Genomic DNA, 15,761 nt, shown 5'->3' with positions numbered 1-15,761 from the left:
AATTGATTATTTGACTGCTTCCTATACTTTAATTTGGTTTGTATTTCAAAACTGATTGATTAGCACACAATACAATTTTTTTTTTAACTTGCCAATAAAATACACATTACATTAAACAAGGGGAATATGTGATATTTAATATTATTATACTGGTTCTGGGCGCTGGAAATATAAATGCATTAAAAAGTTAATAAAATAAAATATGAGATGCTTAGATAATTATTATTTTGGAAAATATTCAAAATAAGAAGTTGTCAATTTAAATAAATATAGGCACTAAATAAGCTTTTGATCAAAACAAAGAAAAAATATAAAGTAAAAATAAAAGCATTAAAACAGTGAGATCCTTTCTAAAAATACAAGCAAAAGTGAGTGAAGATTAAATATCAAATCATTTGTGTAACTTTGATTGGTTCGTATAATTAAGTATGCCAGATATGATTAAGGACAAGTGTTGCAAAGTAATAGGTTTGGCAAGGTAAGAATCAAAACCACTATCTTTGCAGCTTAAAACAACATGAGGTAAAGCATTCGCACTAAGTGCAACTATAGGAACTTTAGGGTAATCGTTTTCCAATTCGTATTTACGAATTTCATTACATGCCTGGTAACCATCCATAACAGGCATTTGTAAATCCATTAGAATAAGAGAGTAAAAATTAGGCTTTTCACGTTTCCATTCTTCAACACATTGCAAACCGTCCATGGTGACCTTGAATTTGACACCAATTCTTTCAAGGTAACGGCTTATAACCTTAATATTGATAATGTTGTCTTCCGCCAACAACACGCTAAAGCCAGACTTTGCCAGATTATATCGGAGTGTTTCAGCATCAGCCTTCTGCTCCATTGCAGCCTTTCGAGTCATATCATTAAGTGCACCGATTTTCCCCTTTTCCTCAGAATCAGAATAAAATAATGGAAAAAACTTGGATGGTTTCACAAGTTTTAAAACGTAATGGATGCTTTCCGAATTACAATCCTCGCTATCTGAAAAAATCTTAGATAATGATTCTTTTTGTCGAGTGGAAGTCACCAAAATAAATTTTGTATCCTTGTATAGACTACAAAGTTGCAGTGATTTGACAAATAAAACATATGCTTCTATGTCCGGAAGATTTAATATAATATGGGTGACCTTGGATTGCATAGGATTCTCTAGCAATTCTTCAAAGGCTTCATAGGTATTTCCATACCTTACGATATCTTTAAATGAGCTTATATCGATAATTGATTGAAGCATGTTGCCAATCGCTTCACTACTGTATTTAGTGTGTGATACAACAACGGCTAAAGCACTTTTATCCAACTTGATCCCAGAAGGTTTGTTTCTATAGAGTCTCCAAAATAGAACTGTGTATGGATCAGCAGATGCGCCGCATCGACAAAATTCCGATTCAGAAGCGAAAGGATTCACATATTTGTTGGATTGAACATTTTTGTCCGATTCAAGTTTACGTCGGTTGCTTTCTCTTCCGGGATCTGCTTTATTTACGGCCAATTTTACAAAATTCGTCGCGCTTTTATCGTTTCCATCGTCTGCGCAATAATAGTCTTCTGTGCTTTGTTTGCTTTTTTCGTATGGACAAAAACAGACTGGACAACAACCATCTGGGGGTTCAAATTTTAGAGGAGTTTTATCCATTGTAAACGTTGCAGTCCACATAAAGCGCGTTCCCACGCCTCTTCTACTTTGACAGGACATACTACCATTATGTAGCTCAACAAGCTCTTTTGAAATAACTAATCCAAGACCTGAGCCACCATGTCTTGGTAATGTAGAACTCTCTACTTGAGAAAACGGTTTAAACATTTGTAATTGATCATCTCTGTTAAACCCTTGACCGGTATCAATGCATTCCCACTTTAAAACAACAGTATTGGTTGAGTAATCAATCTTTTCAACGGAACAACGAGTAAAAACTTCACCAACATTCGTAAATTTAATAGCATTTCCGATCACATTCAAAGCAACTTGCCTCATTCTCATATTATCCCCAAATACTATATCAGGAACATCAATGTCAACCGTGTAGTTCAATTCTATTCCCTTTGAAAAAGCGAGGGTACCTAGAGTTTCGTTTGCATCTTCCATCATAGCTCGTACAGAAAAGCGTTGGCTAGTTAGCTTCATCATTCCAGCTCTGACTTTACTAAGGTCCAAAATATCATTGATAACAGTCAAAAGAGACTTAGCTGATTGCTGAATAATACGTGCATAACTCAGCTGTTCGGCAGACATTTGAGTTTCCAACAAGAAGCTTACCATGCCTGTAATACCGATAAGAGGGGTTCGAATTTCATGAGACATATTGGAAAGATACTGCATTTTGCTCCGAACAATTCTTTGAGCTTCAATGTTAGATTCTTGGAGCTTTTCTTCCAACATTTTATGATCGTGAATATCAGTACAAGTTCCTAACCAGAGATTAGTAGACGTATCAGCAGAATTATTTACGCAAACAGATTTCACCAAATGCCATCTATAATGACCATCGGTAGATCTAAAACGTATCTCCGCCGCAAACGTTTTGGTACCATTACTTTCGTCTTGGTTATTAAACGTTCCCTCCAAAGATTCAGGCAATAAACATTTCTTGCGATCAGCGTGATATACAGCAGATAAAAACCCAAGTCCCAATGAAGATTCCAGTGAAAGACCTGAATAACTTAACCACTGCGCATTTGCATAAATAATTCCATTTTTACCATTTGCGGCAAAAACAATTTGAGGAGAAGCTTCAGCTAAAGACCTGTAGCTGTTTTCATTTGCGGCTATAGCTGATTGTTTTTGTAGTTCTCGTTCTGCCAACTTTTGATCATGGACATCCGTCATTGTTCCAAAAAAATGTAGCACAGATCCAGTGCAATCCCGTAAAGGAACCGCGCGACAGATAAAGTATCGATAAACATTATCAAACCTTTGCAAACGAATTTCATGATAAAAACCACTACCAGAGAATAATGAAGATTTCCAGTCATTTAAAAAGTTTGGCAGATCATCAGGATGAATTCGACTAAATTGTAGCTCTATTTGCTCATTCATATTTAAACCACAGTAAAGAAGAGTTTTTCTATTAACCCATGTGAGTTTTCCACTTCCCGGATCCGCAGTAAACACATGAACCGGTATAGAATCAATTATAACCTTTAGTAAGGGAAAAGGAGGCGCTTGACCACCACAATGCCCTTGCACATACTTGTGAGATTCAGAAGTGCAACAGGCATATGATTTTGATTTATCTAAAACAATTTCATCCTTCTTTAGAGTAATAGTTTCATTTGAATAATTTTCACCATCATTTAGCGAGAATCTCAAATTCTCGTTCACTTTAGAATTCTTTTTGCTAATTCGAGACTTCAATCTAGCTAGCAAACGATGCTTCTTTAAAGTAACCCATGATCGCTGGTTTTTTTTAAAAAATTCAGAAGGAACTGGTACAAACCTAGGCAATTTAGGTATGTTATTAAGAGAAGATCCTTTAGCATTGATATTGCAAAAGCTGCCTACGCACTCTCCTTCTTTATGAGGACAATCAGAGTTTTCGGAGCTCGCGCTCATACTCAACTCCTTGGTATTGTCAGTGCTAGACGTGTTAAATAATAGATGCCTTTGTGTAGGACAAGGAAGTAACGGAACAGATTGAGAATTTGAGTATGAAGAAAAAATAAAGGGTATCAAACGTTCTATGGAGGCTATTAAATTTTCCGGATAAGGAACTAAATTGGACTTGAAAGAAAGAATTGCAATTGGAGCTCTCCCACGGCTTGAAGTTTGATCCGAACAAGGAAACATCAGAGGAACATGTACAATACTGACAGCAGTTTCAGTAGGAAAACTGGTGAAGTCGTTCAAATGATCTTCTTGACGCCTGTTACCAGAAAAATTCATACCTTTACAATCATCATTAACAGCTGTTTCTGATACGGACTCTGAAGCAGACTTCTCTGTTGACGATTCAGTAGCGAAAGAAGATTCTTGCAAGCAATTTTGGAAGAATGGATTCCTATTAGGATCTGTTTGAATGGAGGGACTAGCAACTGGAGATCTTGACCAAGGAGAAAGTAAATTTTGTTCATACTCATCATAAATGTTTGAAGGTTCTTCCGAAAAAGACGAACTTTGTGCTTTTGAAATGTCACTTTGGGAATACGGTTTACGATTCTGACTGAAATGTGAAACAAATGCTCTCTTTTTCTGTGGATAAAGTCCATTTAACTGAGCTGCAGAAGCACTAATTTCAACCTGCTTTTTCAATTCATTAAGTTTTTCATCATGAAAAACTTTCCATGAATTCTTAATGCTGCGAATATCATCAACATTAGGTATAGAACTAAAGTAATCATTATCATGAACCTTGGTGTTTTTAACAATGTGCTGTTGTTTACGTGTATATACAAGCAATGTCGCACGCTCCAAGACTGTTTGTACAACTTTGCTATCAATAAGCAAATCCCCTTCATGTTTAAGAGAAGCTGGATCTTTGTATATAATACCCTTTGAACCATCCGAAGCAACTACGGTAACATAAGAACTGCTAGCAAGGTTGTCATTAACACTTATAGGGTTACTATACGGATCATAATGGGAACCGCCATCGTAATAACATCTGAGTTGCCAAGGAGTATTGTATATGTCAGAAAGGTCACGCGGTTCTACAACAGATATTTGAGTGGAAAAAAACTGCTGAGCGAAAAAGTCAATAATGTTTTTCCAGAAATTCATCAAACCGGTTTTAAAGACCAATAAGCAAGCCATTTCATACACATTTCCAATGGTACGGTTACGCTTCTCCTGTAACTGCTTAAATAAGTTAGCGGATGAATCTGTTTCAAATGGTTGCTCATCAGTTAGTGAGTGCGAAGCAGAAGTATTATCGTTGTTCAAAGCATTTCCACAAGAAGAAACGGATGGAGCAGGTGAATGGCATAATGAATTTAGTGATTCCCTAGATTTTTGAGGAGAATAGCAATCTGAACTCATTGAGGAGGTTTTAAATAACTCATTGGGACGTTTGGATGTCATCAATCGATTTGGATTTACTCGGGGAAAATTAATAAGTCGCTCATCCTCTAGTGAAGGAGAAGATACATTATTGAAAGAAAATGAATTTCGATGCTGCCTATTTAAACTGGTGGGAGATTCAAGTATCGGAGAATGAACAGAGCCAACAGAAGAGTTTTGAGAATTAGTAAACGATCCTACAATTTTTGATGATTTTTGCAGCTGGTGGTCCATGGCCTTATTCAAACGTTAGTAATTTAAATTAATTAAGTAACAAGAGATATCACATTTTATTTCATATTTAAAAAAGGAGAATCCAAGTATTGAAATCACTTACCTCTTTCAACTTTTCCAAGTGAGAATTAGAACCAACGTTATTGTTGATTTGATCGTCAGGTGGCCTCATTTTTTTAGACTAAATTTACAGGCCAGTATAGATACTAAATAAAACAAAGTTTCCAACTGTAATTACCAAAAAGAAAGTGCTATCTTATAAAGATCGTTTCAAATAAAAAACTGATGTATTTGAGTTATTTGACCACGGCAACCAGCAATGGAAATTATAAGCGTACCATTTAAAACGCTTTTTTCCTAGCGACTTTACAGCACTGAAGATTGGTAAAAAGTGTTCGAAATAGGGAAATGAAACAACTCAACAAGTTGTGTTAGCAAAATGTAAATGGATATTGAAGATCGCGTAAATGTTGTTTAGCGAAGATTGGTGGCTAGTAAATATGATCGTTCTGTTAGAAACAAGTCACTACACTATACTGTGCTGCGTTAGTTCAACTTTTCATAATATTCATGATTCTCCGTATTTCCATCCTTAGTGTAAATCTTCTATACTAGTAGTTTTATAACAATGCATTATGTTGATACATTCAAACCTTCTTTCCTGACTTCAGTTATAAGCCATATATGTGTGGTTATGTTAGTGTATTCAATATCATAATTATATTGATACAACATTTTACCATCTACGATAAACATCCTACATAAGATTATATACATCGCAAGTAACACTTAAACTACAGTTCGTTGTAGCTTAAAAAAGGTAATGATTGCTTAGCCAATAGTCAATCCTTGCTAAAGAATAGTAGTCTCAGATTACTAAATTCGCTGATTATATTATAACGGTAAATTTTTATTGAATTGTTATTACATCATCATTTGAGATGTTACACATTTGCTGAATAAGCATATAAACAATGCATTGCTGCGTAGCTGTTTTCTTTTATATTATAATGCTGCAGCAATATAAAAGAAGCTGCATAAATAATTAGTCAGAAAATTAGTTTATTCAGAAAGCAGCTAGACGAGATGCAATATTTCATGATTAAATGTGAGCTCAACAACTCTAAAGAAATTAATTAAACATATATAATCCTTCGCAAAGCAGAGTAAAAAAGTGTAGCTTTTAAGTGCCCCCTTGAATTTTCTTAATTACTGTTCCATTTTGAGGTCGCTCTTTGGAAATTAAAGCTTTAATCAATTTTCGTTGAACATTTACTAGAGCAGCCAGTGAGGAATCCAAAGTACTCAGTTTTTGTAAAAAATTGTTTCTCTCGTTATTTATCGAAAAATTTTTATCTTTCTGTTCTATTGTAAAACCCGGTTTGTCATTTAATGAGTTGTTTGCAGTAAGATTTGAATTTACTCTGTGGTTTTTAACAAGCTCAACATACCGCTCCTGAGCATCGCCCAATGCAGTCATAAGGTCTGACAATTGCTGTTTAGTGGATGATAAAACACCATCTCGTTGTTTAAGTTCAAGTTGTGCTTCAGCATACAAACGATTGATAGAATCAGAATCAAAGTTATGTCTGTGTATCGAAGCAACTGTGCTTTCGTCTCTGTCATTATTACTTTCCTGAATTGTTCTATTTCCTTGAATGATTTCTGCTTCCTTTAAGTTGGATTTTTCGGCGAGATTTGACAGTGTGAGGGAATGCTCGCCTGACCATACGTTAGAATGACAATTATTATAGTCTAAGTTATTGTTAATTCTGGCTCCACAAACGCAACGAGACAAAGCATCTTTATAAATATACAGCTGTCTTTTCATTTCATCAACAGAAAGTTCTGAGTTTACTACCGCTTTGTTTTTGATGCTCTTTGCACGATGTCCAAACCTAAGAGTAGATAAGGTCTCTGTTGCATTGTATGAATCTGGTGAACAGTTAATAATTAGAGTGGTCCGAGAATTTCCACCAAGAGACTCTTTTAAAATACGCGTTAACTTGGAATCTCTATAAGGAACATGTGATAATTTGCTGTCTGTGAGAGAATTAATAACCATTCCAAGAGTTGAAAGAGAACGGTTTATTTTCTTTGCTTCTTCTAAGGTTTGCCCGACTGCTCCACTTTTTCCTACGCTTTCGGAACCTGCCAAGTCAACTAAAAACAACCGGCCTCGTCGAGTTTCGCCGGACTCAGTGTCCGTTTGGACAACTTCGAGTACAAAAATAGAATGAGACCGTGAACTTTGCGCATTCATCGACGTACTTGCAACGGCACGTGACCCCATACCTTTATTTAAAATATCCAATGCCTCCGTTTCACTTGATACGTAAATCGTTTTTAAACCTTGAACATAAACTCCCTGAAGTTTATCTTCATGAACCGTCAGTCTGTCATTTTTTTCTGTAAATCATGGTTAATTTTGCTGAAATTAAATACGAACGTCGCAAAATTTCTACGGCATTTGAAGGCTTACCGGAAAGTAGATCATGAATTTTTTCCATGTAGATTTCCATGTATGATACCTTCACTTCGTATTCAGTAGTAGATGGTGAATCGCGGATTTTGTCAAAAATACGCCTGAGCATTCTTGGAGTCATTCCTTCTTTTTCGAAATTATTTTCAATACCCTAAAGATTGTTAGAAAAGTGTGCCAGGTGAAATTGTGAATATACCATCATGGTGTATGTTTTGCCGGATCCTGTCTGTCCATAGGCTAGTACTGTTCCGTTATAACCCAAGAATAAGTCTATAATATATTAGTACATATTTAATGAAATTCAGAACAACTTGAATGTGATTCGAACAATGTATTAAAATGGCAATTCGTTTCAAATGAAGCGTCAAAACGAGCGCATATAAAAAAAGGCTATGCTATAATTTCATACAAGCTGTTGCTGACAACGATGAAATTAATCCGTTCAACGCCGTGTAAAGTTTTACTATCATTCACATACCATCGACTGTCGATTCAATTGAATACGAAAATATATCATTCTGAGTGCTAGAAGGATGAAAAACACGATCGAATACAAAGTTTCCTGAGTAATCACTAGTCTTTTAATCATGTCAGCCGAATTCTAAAGTAAAGATCAATTGTTGAAACCTACCTCGATATGAACAGTAGAATCGTTTAATGGGTATATCACATTATTTCCTCCAAGGTCTTGTTCCAACTGGTTCGTGGGCCGAATTCGGCACACTACTTTAATTGAAGTCATTGAGTAAAACTGCTTTATAAAAAGATAAAAAATCAAATAATGTATGATTAAAACGCAGTATATAAATTAGATCCATACATCCAAAAAAATCATTAAAGACAATATGTGAGCGGGCTAATTTCATATACAGGGAAAGACGAGGTTAACCTAACATGGTGCCTCTACAATAATTGTTGTTTAAGGCAACGTATCAAAAACAGAATAATATCATGTAATTAACTACATAATTGTTTAATGTTAAAGCTCGAAGTGTGAATTAAAAAAAATAAATTTACAAATCAACAGGCTAAAATTGTTTACTTCCTTCTACATATTCTTTTTTTCCTGATATTATTTGAAGATTTACACATGTATAAAATTCTTAAGATTGTTCAATCTTGATTCATATTTTAAGCAGAGTATTTTACCCTTCGTCTGATTAATATCTGTGACGAAAATTGGATTGCAATTTCTCACATATTTATTTATGAAAATTTGATTAAATGGTAAGAACGAGAAACCTCGCAGGTATTTATTTATTTTTTTTTTTAAATTAAATAATTTTTTTAAATTGTGAAGTTTATATGGAGATTTGGATGTATTTGCAATTTACAAGTTTATCCCAGATACTATTTCAAACATTAGCATTAAAAAACGTTTGTTTTACTACTTTGTATTTCTACTAGCTATACCAACCTACCAATTCATTTACCGAAGAGAAAAAGGTATGGAAAATGCATAATTCATAAATAGATCTACTTAGTACACTTGCTATCATCTAAATGCACCTGCGTTTCAATACTTGATTACTTATGTATAATCGAGATGTAACAACCCCCACATTGGTATCACTTCAGGTATAAGTAAAGGTAATTTGAATACTCAAGAAGTGTACCTTAATAGTATTCAACTGAATATGAAAATAGACCCCCACTGTGGACCATCGCCTGGCACCCACTTTACTTACCCTGTCATATGCCATAAGTTTTTAGAGAAACCGAATTCCATAATTCCGCATGTCGTTTCTGTTCAATAAACGACCAAAATCAACCCAAGATGTTGTTCGCTGCTTATGTGATAATCTCCCAAAGTTGGAAATAAACAATGATAAAAAGAAGGTATTAATTATTAGTAATTGTTGTTTTTGTTCGTTTAGATGACTAACGTAAACAGTCCTTTGAGGAAGTTTCCAAATGTTTACAGAATTTACGGGTTTCATTGTGTGGGACAGCTGAAGTAGAGCCTGATGCTGATCTCGTATCAGACTTATCTTTTCAAATTTACCAGTCGAATTTACCTTTTTTACTCGTTCGATATTTACCGAAATTGGAGTTTGAGTCTAAAAAGGATACAGGACTAATATTTAGCGCTTTACTTAGGAGGCATGTAGCATCGAGATATCCCACTGTTGACTACATGCTTGCGCACCCGCAAATCTTTCCAGTATTGGTCTCATACTATCGATACCAGGAAGTAGCTTTTACTGCTGGTTCTATCCTTCGTGAGTGTTCCCGTCATGAAGCCCTTAATGAGGTACTTTTAAACTCACGAGATTTTTGGACATTTTTTAGTTTGATACAAGCCTCTAGTTTTGATATGGCGAGTGATGCGTTTTCGACTTTTAAGGTACGTATTATCCCCAAATAAAACTTCTGTCGTTGCAATGTTTTTATATACTCCCGCTAGTTTTGCATTTACTAACTTTAATCAGTCTATTCTTCTTAATCATAAATCCCAAGTTGCTGAGTTTATTTCATACCATTTTGACGAGTTTTTTAAGCAATACACTGTCCTTTTGAAATCTGAAAATTATGTTACCAAACGTCAATCTTTAAAGCTTTTAGGGGAAATTCTTCTTAATCGTGCTAACCGTTCAGTCATGACACGCTATATTAGTTCTGCTGAGAATCTGAAACTAATGATGATTCTGCTGAGAGATAAGAGTAAAAACATTCAATTTGAAGCTTTTCATGTTTTTAAATTGTTTGTTGCTAATCCTGAAAAGTCGGAAGAAGTAATCGAAATATTAAGGAGGAACAAATCAAAGTTGATTTCTTACTTGTCAGCTTTTCATACTGACCGGAAAAATGATGAGCAGTTTAATGATGAACGCGCATTTGTAATAAAACAGATTGAACGCTTATGACTCTTGTTACTCACCAATGTGCTCATGTCTTTCAAAATCATGCTGTTGTCCATCCTATATTTACAAAGGAAAAAAAATTGTAGATTAGATTTATTAAATGATATATGCGAGTTGAAATATTTGATGCATGAGATACGGATGCTTTAGATATTAGCATTAGGTTAATTGCTAACCGATTCCATGAATAAAAGAACTTTATTATTTCATGTACTAAGACTTCCTAAGATTGTCTGACATCGCCAAGTCAACCGTTTAGATAGATTATTTGACACTAATTATTAATTAAATATCTGACAAATTGGAAAATCAAATGTAAAATAACTTCGCATTTTTTCTATGTAATTGAGTTTCCACAGCCTTTTCTTTCTTCTTAGAGAATTTAAAGCTTTGGACATATGCTTGCAAAGACTTTTACAATTTTTAGTAATAACAACCTAAGAAAGGCTTACATACACTCTCTTAAAAATTTTAAGCTTGTTGTTTAGAGGCACGACGCAAATTTGAAAAATCAATCTTGACCGGCTTTTTCACCAATATCTCATATCGGCCCCATTTAGGCTCAATAAAGGGGACAGCAAAAGCTCTGCCCATAAAAGGAGTTTGTTTCGTGTCAATGAAAGGGTACACCATGACTGGAATCCAACCGTCAGACTTTGAATATATCGGTTCGTTGACTGTGGCCTTCGAATGATCAAACTCTAAATCTATTAAAAAATCGCAAGACTCAAGAGAAGTATAACGAGTTGGCTCTTCATTATTGAATTCATTCATGTGTTCAGGGATCTGATAGTAGCCTTCACGGTTCCACCATGTTGAATTAGATTCAACGAATTCACCGGGTAAAATACCGTCAAACTCACTCTTTACAAATTTTAGGCGTGAATTATCTGGTAAAAAGAAAGTAGAAGGGTACCTATACCATTCTTTACCAACACAAACATTAGTAGTCACGTTGTTATCTGTTTCCAAAAAGCTTATGGCTGGATAAATTATCATAGGGGCATTATAATTTTGAATAGCCAATATACGAGCAATGCTCAAACATCCAATTATTGCATAAACACAAAGAACGACAAACCGGACCGGAAACTTTGATCTCACAGTTTCATTTATACTAGATAAAATTTGAATCATTAACTTTAATGACATATCCAAACCTATAGCTGCTGCCAAACAGAGCACCGGATAAATCGGATACATGAAACGTTCTTCTTTATGAGGCTGTATAATGAAAATAAATAACCAAATGTAAAAAGGAGAAATTACGGAAGAAAGGTCCAAAAACGAATCAAGGTTGATCCAGTTGGTAAAGGCAGCTAAAAGAACCAATGGTCCGCAAGCCATGGCAAACCATAGCACTATATTGTGCTGCAATGAAAGGTTTGCAAAGTAATACCACCAAGGTTCGGTACCATATATATCAGGGCCTCGACCATCTTTGGCGAGGACGTTGTATTTAACAATATTCCAAGCTACAAATTGAATACGGTGATAAAACAAAGAATCAACTGTAATGCATATACCGGTTATAAGGAGAGCAACAAAAATAGCCTTAAACCATCTGCAAAATAAATGTCGAAACCTTCCTTTCAAATCTACGAGCTCGAGAAGAATAAATGGGATAGACAAAGCCGCTGAAAAAGGCCAGCCAATGACAGCACCTATTGTGATGAACGATACGACTTTTACAGTCCGCTTAGTTGAAGGAGGACTAAGTTGGGCAGAAAGAGCCAATGTTACCATGTTCATTGCGAATGAAGATGGTAGAAAGCTCGTACTAGCTGACCACATTCCAGAATTGACAAACAAAACAGAAGTAAGATGTAGGGCCACTGCACGATTGAAATTTCTAGCAACAGCTAAAATGAGATTTGTCTCACAAAAAGCAGAAAAGCAAGCCAACACGCCACGAATAAAATAAAATACATGTAGGCGGCTTAAACCTAATCCACGAGCAAGAAACCCAGGAACAGCATGCAAAGCTATGTAAAACCAACTACGGATGGCATATTCGGGAGAATACTCCCATGTTTGCAAGCCGTAACCGTATAATAAATAATGCAACGGCTCCCAATAGTTATATACCTCGTCACAATCATCGATTACTCGAAATGAAGCAGAAGTAAGACGCAAAACTGCTAAAATGCTGAAAGTCCAAACAAAAGAAACAGAAAGTGACTTCCTTGGCGCTTTCGAAGGCATTATCAAATTAAATTGAAGTGAAAAGCCAAAAAATAAGAAATGGGCAGAAATAAAAAGACTGAAATAAACGTAAAAGAAATGAGAAAAAGTTTCAATTAGTGTACCTAGCGGAACGATGAATATTATTGAAAAAAGCTTTCATAAATTTGATACACCAATTAAAACGGTAAGGTTTATGCACTAAGACGCTAATTCAAAGGATAGCACTCAATAATTAAACCTATAATCTCGATAAGTCAATTAAGCAATAAATTTTTTAAAGTAGTATACTGAAAGACCCAATCGTCATTTACCTTTAGAATATTGGAGTGGTTCGTTTTAGTAAGGAAAACACAGATAGAGGGATAAACTAACCAACAGAGCAACTTAACAGAAACTAATGATACAATTATGAATTTGCCCATATAACTGGAAAGCAGGTCTTTAAGTCTATTGATATTAATAATTCAGAAAGCTTTATGACAATAATGAATATGTAATCTAAATTTTTACTAATGATTTAACATTCTTTTTAACATCGAATTCATATCATAAAAAATTTAGAAAATGCTGATTATTCAGAAACAACCAAGCATTTTGCTAATAAAAGACGCTTGTTTCAACCATTTAATGTACTATGGCAATCTACGTCTGTTTAAACGATGAAAATTACCACTGTTTTACAAAATTAAAAGAAAGTCCTTCAATTTATACAAAAAATGAATTCCAAAAACGGTCAAGTTTACAAATATGGTACTGCAGTCATTTGAAAACTAAGCTTGAATTTTATGGAAAATAGCTATTTGTTGTAAAATATGAGAATAGTTATTATAATATTAGAATATTGTTATACTAATGTACCAATTTAACGGATGCATGATGAAGCTTGAAACTACTAGCAGTAAAACATTCAGCCAAAATCAAAAAAATATAGAATATGACTTTGTTAACTGTTTAAACGACTATATACAACGATAATTTATGTAAATCACTTTATAGCATTCTTCATTGTAAACAATACTACCACTCTAATAAAGTGTGCCTTCGAATTATGGGTCGAATATATTTGGCGGCTCGTGAATATTCTTGTTCAGTAATCCCAGTGTGAAAGGTACTAATGAATATACAGAAAACAAACAAAGAAACTTGTAAAAATGAGATAACATAGCACGCAATATTAGTCGGACCCATTATTTAGATGATTGAGTACTTAAAGTAAGTTCTTCTTGAATGAGCATTGATTGACATTGGTCTTTCAAAATTTCAAATTAATCAAAGCCCTCACATTCCGGATACAATACTAAATTGCTTTTAAACTTTCTGTTGCCCGATAAACACATCCCATCCTAGATTCTAAAATTATATACTAACTAAATTAACTCTGTGAGTATATGCTTAATTCTATATTTAAATTAAATGTTGCCAATAAATTACAAATATTTTGCTACTTCACGAAATGACAGGCAATCGCAATTACCAAATATAGCAGTCAGCAGCGCTTCCTTTTTATGTTAAGAATAATCATCCGAATAAATTTCAAGGCTTAATTATGAAGTCGCTAACAAAGGACTACTTTTACTCGTTCAACTATGCTTAAGAAAGCTCTAAATTTTTAAAAATAAGAATTAAAACGACCGTTAATTCTCTTATAAATGCAATTCCAGGTTCTAAAGAGAGGTTACATAACAAGCAGGAAAGAATGACTGATTATTTTTCACGAATTGTCTATTTTTTTTCGGCCGATAAGTTCATTACATGCTCGATTTGTCTTTGCAAAATATCTTTCCGCGATATATCAAAGCTATTAAGCTATTAAACAGTTCGTAAATACCTGAAAACAGTTTGTTCATATAAATATGTGCAATTCTTTATGCGAACCGCCATTAAACGATAAAGAATGCTGCGATAACAACCAAATCTCAATACCAAAAGTGTAAAGATTTTTAAAAAAAGCATTGTCTTCGTAGTTCTGTATTCTTTTATAAAACAAAAGACATAAATTTAACAGATACTTGAAATAAAAGAAATCATGTTTCAAATAAAGGTACTTGTTGTCATTAGTTTTCATTAATGTACATAATGTGTTATCTAAACTTGTCACTCTCAAGGCTGAATTCATTCGCATGAATTAACGACAAGTTTCTATAATTGAAGATAAATTCAAACAACCAAATTAACACATATCCGTTCCCATCAAAGTGAACGTTCATCTAGCTCTTGGTAATGTAGAACAAAAACAACAATTATTCACGAAGCCTGCTTTTCACTTATTGGTAGCAACATATCAAAGGGTGACAGTATAATACAGGCAAGCAGTCAATCAAAATTAATTTAGTCTCAATTACAATTGCCAAAAGTCCTGGAGAAAATTATGAGCGTTCGCCACGGAGACGACGAGCCAACTGCATATCCTTGGGTTGAATCGTAACACGTTTTCCGTGAATAGCACACAAGTTAGTGTCCTCAAATAGAGAGACAAGGTAGGCCTCAACAGCTTCTTGGAGAGCACCAATGGCAGAAGATTGGAAACGCAAGTCAGTCTTGAAATCTTGGGCGATTTCACGGACCAAACGTTGGAAAGGTAGCTTACGAATTAAAAGTTCAGTAGACTTTTGATAACGACGAATCTCACGAAGAGCGACAGTACCAGGACGATAACGATGAGGCTTCTTAACACCTCCGGTAGCGGGAGCGGCCTTACGAGCGGCCTTAGAGGCCAATTGCTTACGGGGTGCCTTACCACCGGTAGACTTACGAGCTGTTTGTTTAGTACGAGCCATTATATCAAGCTAGTAGAATGAATATCAAATAAAAAGACAATCGAGAAAAAAATAGCTGTTGTGCTACTTTTGCCAATTGTTGATCTTTAGAATTAATGGAAACGCAAGCGTACTGCAGATATTTGCTATATATATGTTTTGAATCCACCCGATCTCATCAAAAGCAGGGTTAGGGTTTTGATGCAGATTCAAAACAAATAGACAGCGTC

General features: G+C 34.7%; 5 protein-coding genes and 10 long non-coding RNA genes across 15 annotated transcripts; 9 read left to right on the top strand and 6 right to left on the bottom strand.

The window, feature by feature from the left end:
- Positions 1 to 119: 119 nt before the first annotated feature.
- mak1 (phosphorelay sensor kinase Mak1) lies at positions 120 to 5,672 on the bottom strand. Its single transcript, NM_001020116.3, has 2 exons — positions 5,343 to 5,672; positions 120 to 5,242 (listed from the first exon to the last, which is right to left on the bottom strand). Exons 1-2 carry the CDS (start codon positions 5,409 to 5,411, stop codon positions 392 to 394), a joined length of 4,920 nt encoding a protein of 1,639 aa, NP_594687.1. The 5' UTR covers positions 5,412 to 5,672; the 3' UTR covers positions 120 to 391.
- Positions 3,552 to 4,671, top strand: SPOM_SPNCRNA.4119. The gene has a single exon (NR_193480.1). It is a non-coding gene; the product is annotated as a non-coding RNA (long non-coding RNA).
- SPOM_SPNCRNA.4118 lies at positions 4,814 to 5,412 on the top strand. Its single transcript, NR_193479.1, has one exon. It is a non-coding gene; the product is annotated as a non-coding RNA (long non-coding RNA).
- A 29-nt stretch (positions 5,673 to 5,701) lies between the features above and the next one.
- On the bottom strand, positions 5,702 to 5,998 carry SPOM_SPNCRNA.4117. Its single transcript, NR_193478.1, has one exon. It is a non-coding gene; the product is annotated as a non-coding RNA (long non-coding RNA).
- A 130-nt stretch (positions 5,999 to 6,128) lies between these two features.
- klp3 (kinesin-like protein Klp3) lies at positions 6,129 to 8,603 on the bottom strand. Its single transcript, NM_001020115.3, has 5 exons — positions 8,356 to 8,603; positions 8,203 to 8,302; positions 7,921 to 7,994; positions 7,722 to 7,875; positions 6,129 to 7,648 (listed from the first exon to the last, which is right to left on the bottom strand). The coding sequence occupies exons 1-5, from the start codon at positions 8,464 to 8,466 to the stop codon at positions 6,423 to 6,425; spliced, it is 1,665 nt and encodes a 554-aa protein (NP_594686.1). The 5' UTR covers positions 8,467 to 8,603; the 3' UTR covers positions 6,129 to 6,422.
- On the top strand, positions 6,276 to 8,421 carry SPOM_SPNCRNA.4116. The gene has a single exon (NR_193477.1). It is a non-coding gene; the product is annotated as a non-coding RNA (long non-coding RNA).
- On the top strand, positions 8,527 to 8,968 carry SPOM_SPNCRNA.4115. Its single transcript, NR_193476.1, has one exon. It is a non-coding gene; the product is annotated as a non-coding RNA (long non-coding RNA).
- Positions 8,969 to 9,199: 231 nt separating this feature from the next.
- On the bottom strand, positions 9,200 to 10,449 carry SPOM_SPNCRNA.4114. The gene has a single exon (NR_193475.1). It is a non-coding gene; the product is annotated as a non-coding RNA (long non-coding RNA).
- Positions 9,440 to 10,893, top strand: pmo25 (mo25 family protein Pmo25). The gene is made up of 3 exons (NM_001020114.3): positions 9,440 to 9,563; positions 9,619 to 10,071; positions 10,157 to 10,893. Exons 1-3 carry the CDS (start codon positions 9,462 to 9,464, stop codon positions 10,589 to 10,591), a joined length of 990 nt encoding a protein of 329 aa, NP_594685.1. The 5' UTR covers positions 9,440 to 9,461; the 3' UTR covers positions 10,592 to 10,893.
- alg9 (mannosyltransferase complex subunit Alg9) lies at positions 10,638 to 13,113 on the bottom strand. Its single transcript, NM_001020113.3, has one exon. The coding sequence runs from the start codon at positions 12,791 to 12,793 to the stop codon at positions 11,060 to 11,062; it is 1,734 nt and encodes a 577-aa protein (NP_594684.1). The 5' UTR covers positions 12,794 to 13,113; the 3' UTR covers positions 10,638 to 11,059.
- On the top strand, positions 12,078 to 13,003 carry SPOM_SPNCRNA.4113. The gene has a single exon (NR_193474.1). It is a non-coding gene; the product is annotated as a non-coding RNA (long non-coding RNA).
- Positions 13,114 to 13,324: 211 nt separating the features above from the next.
- SPOM_SPNCRNA.4112 lies at positions 13,325 to 13,637 on the top strand. Its single transcript, NR_193473.1, has one exon. It is a non-coding gene; the product is annotated as a non-coding RNA (long non-coding RNA).
- A 232-nt stretch (positions 13,638 to 13,869) lies between these two features.
- Positions 13,870 to 14,714, top strand: SPOM_SPNCRNA.4111. Its single transcript, NR_193472.1, has one exon. It is a non-coding gene; the product is annotated as a non-coding RNA (long non-coding RNA).
- A 106-nt stretch (positions 14,715 to 14,820) lies between these two features.
- Positions 14,821 to 15,649, bottom strand: hht1 (histone H3 h3.1). The gene has a single exon (NM_001020112.3). It carries the CDS (start codon positions 15,550 to 15,552, stop codon positions 15,142 to 15,144), a length of 411 nt encoding a protein of 136 aa, NP_594683.1. The 5' UTR covers positions 15,553 to 15,649; the 3' UTR covers positions 14,821 to 15,141.
- SPOM_SPNCRNA.4110 lies at positions 15,236 to 15,704 on the top strand. The gene has a single exon (NR_193471.1). It is a non-coding gene; the product is annotated as a non-coding RNA (long non-coding RNA).
- Positions 15,705 to 15,761: the final 57 nt, after the last annotated feature.

Source organism: Schizosaccharomyces pombe (assembly GCF_000002945.2).
Source record: "Schizosaccharomyces pombe strain 972h- genome assembly, chromosome: I".
In the NCBI taxonomy this organism is placed as follows: domain Eukaryota; kingdom Fungi; phylum Ascomycota; class Schizosaccharomycetes; order Schizosaccharomycetales; family Schizosaccharomycetaceae; genus Schizosaccharomyces; species Schizosaccharomyces pombe.
Note: the sequence above shows the minus strand (reverse complement) of the source record. Positions and strands in the feature narration are given on the sequence as shown.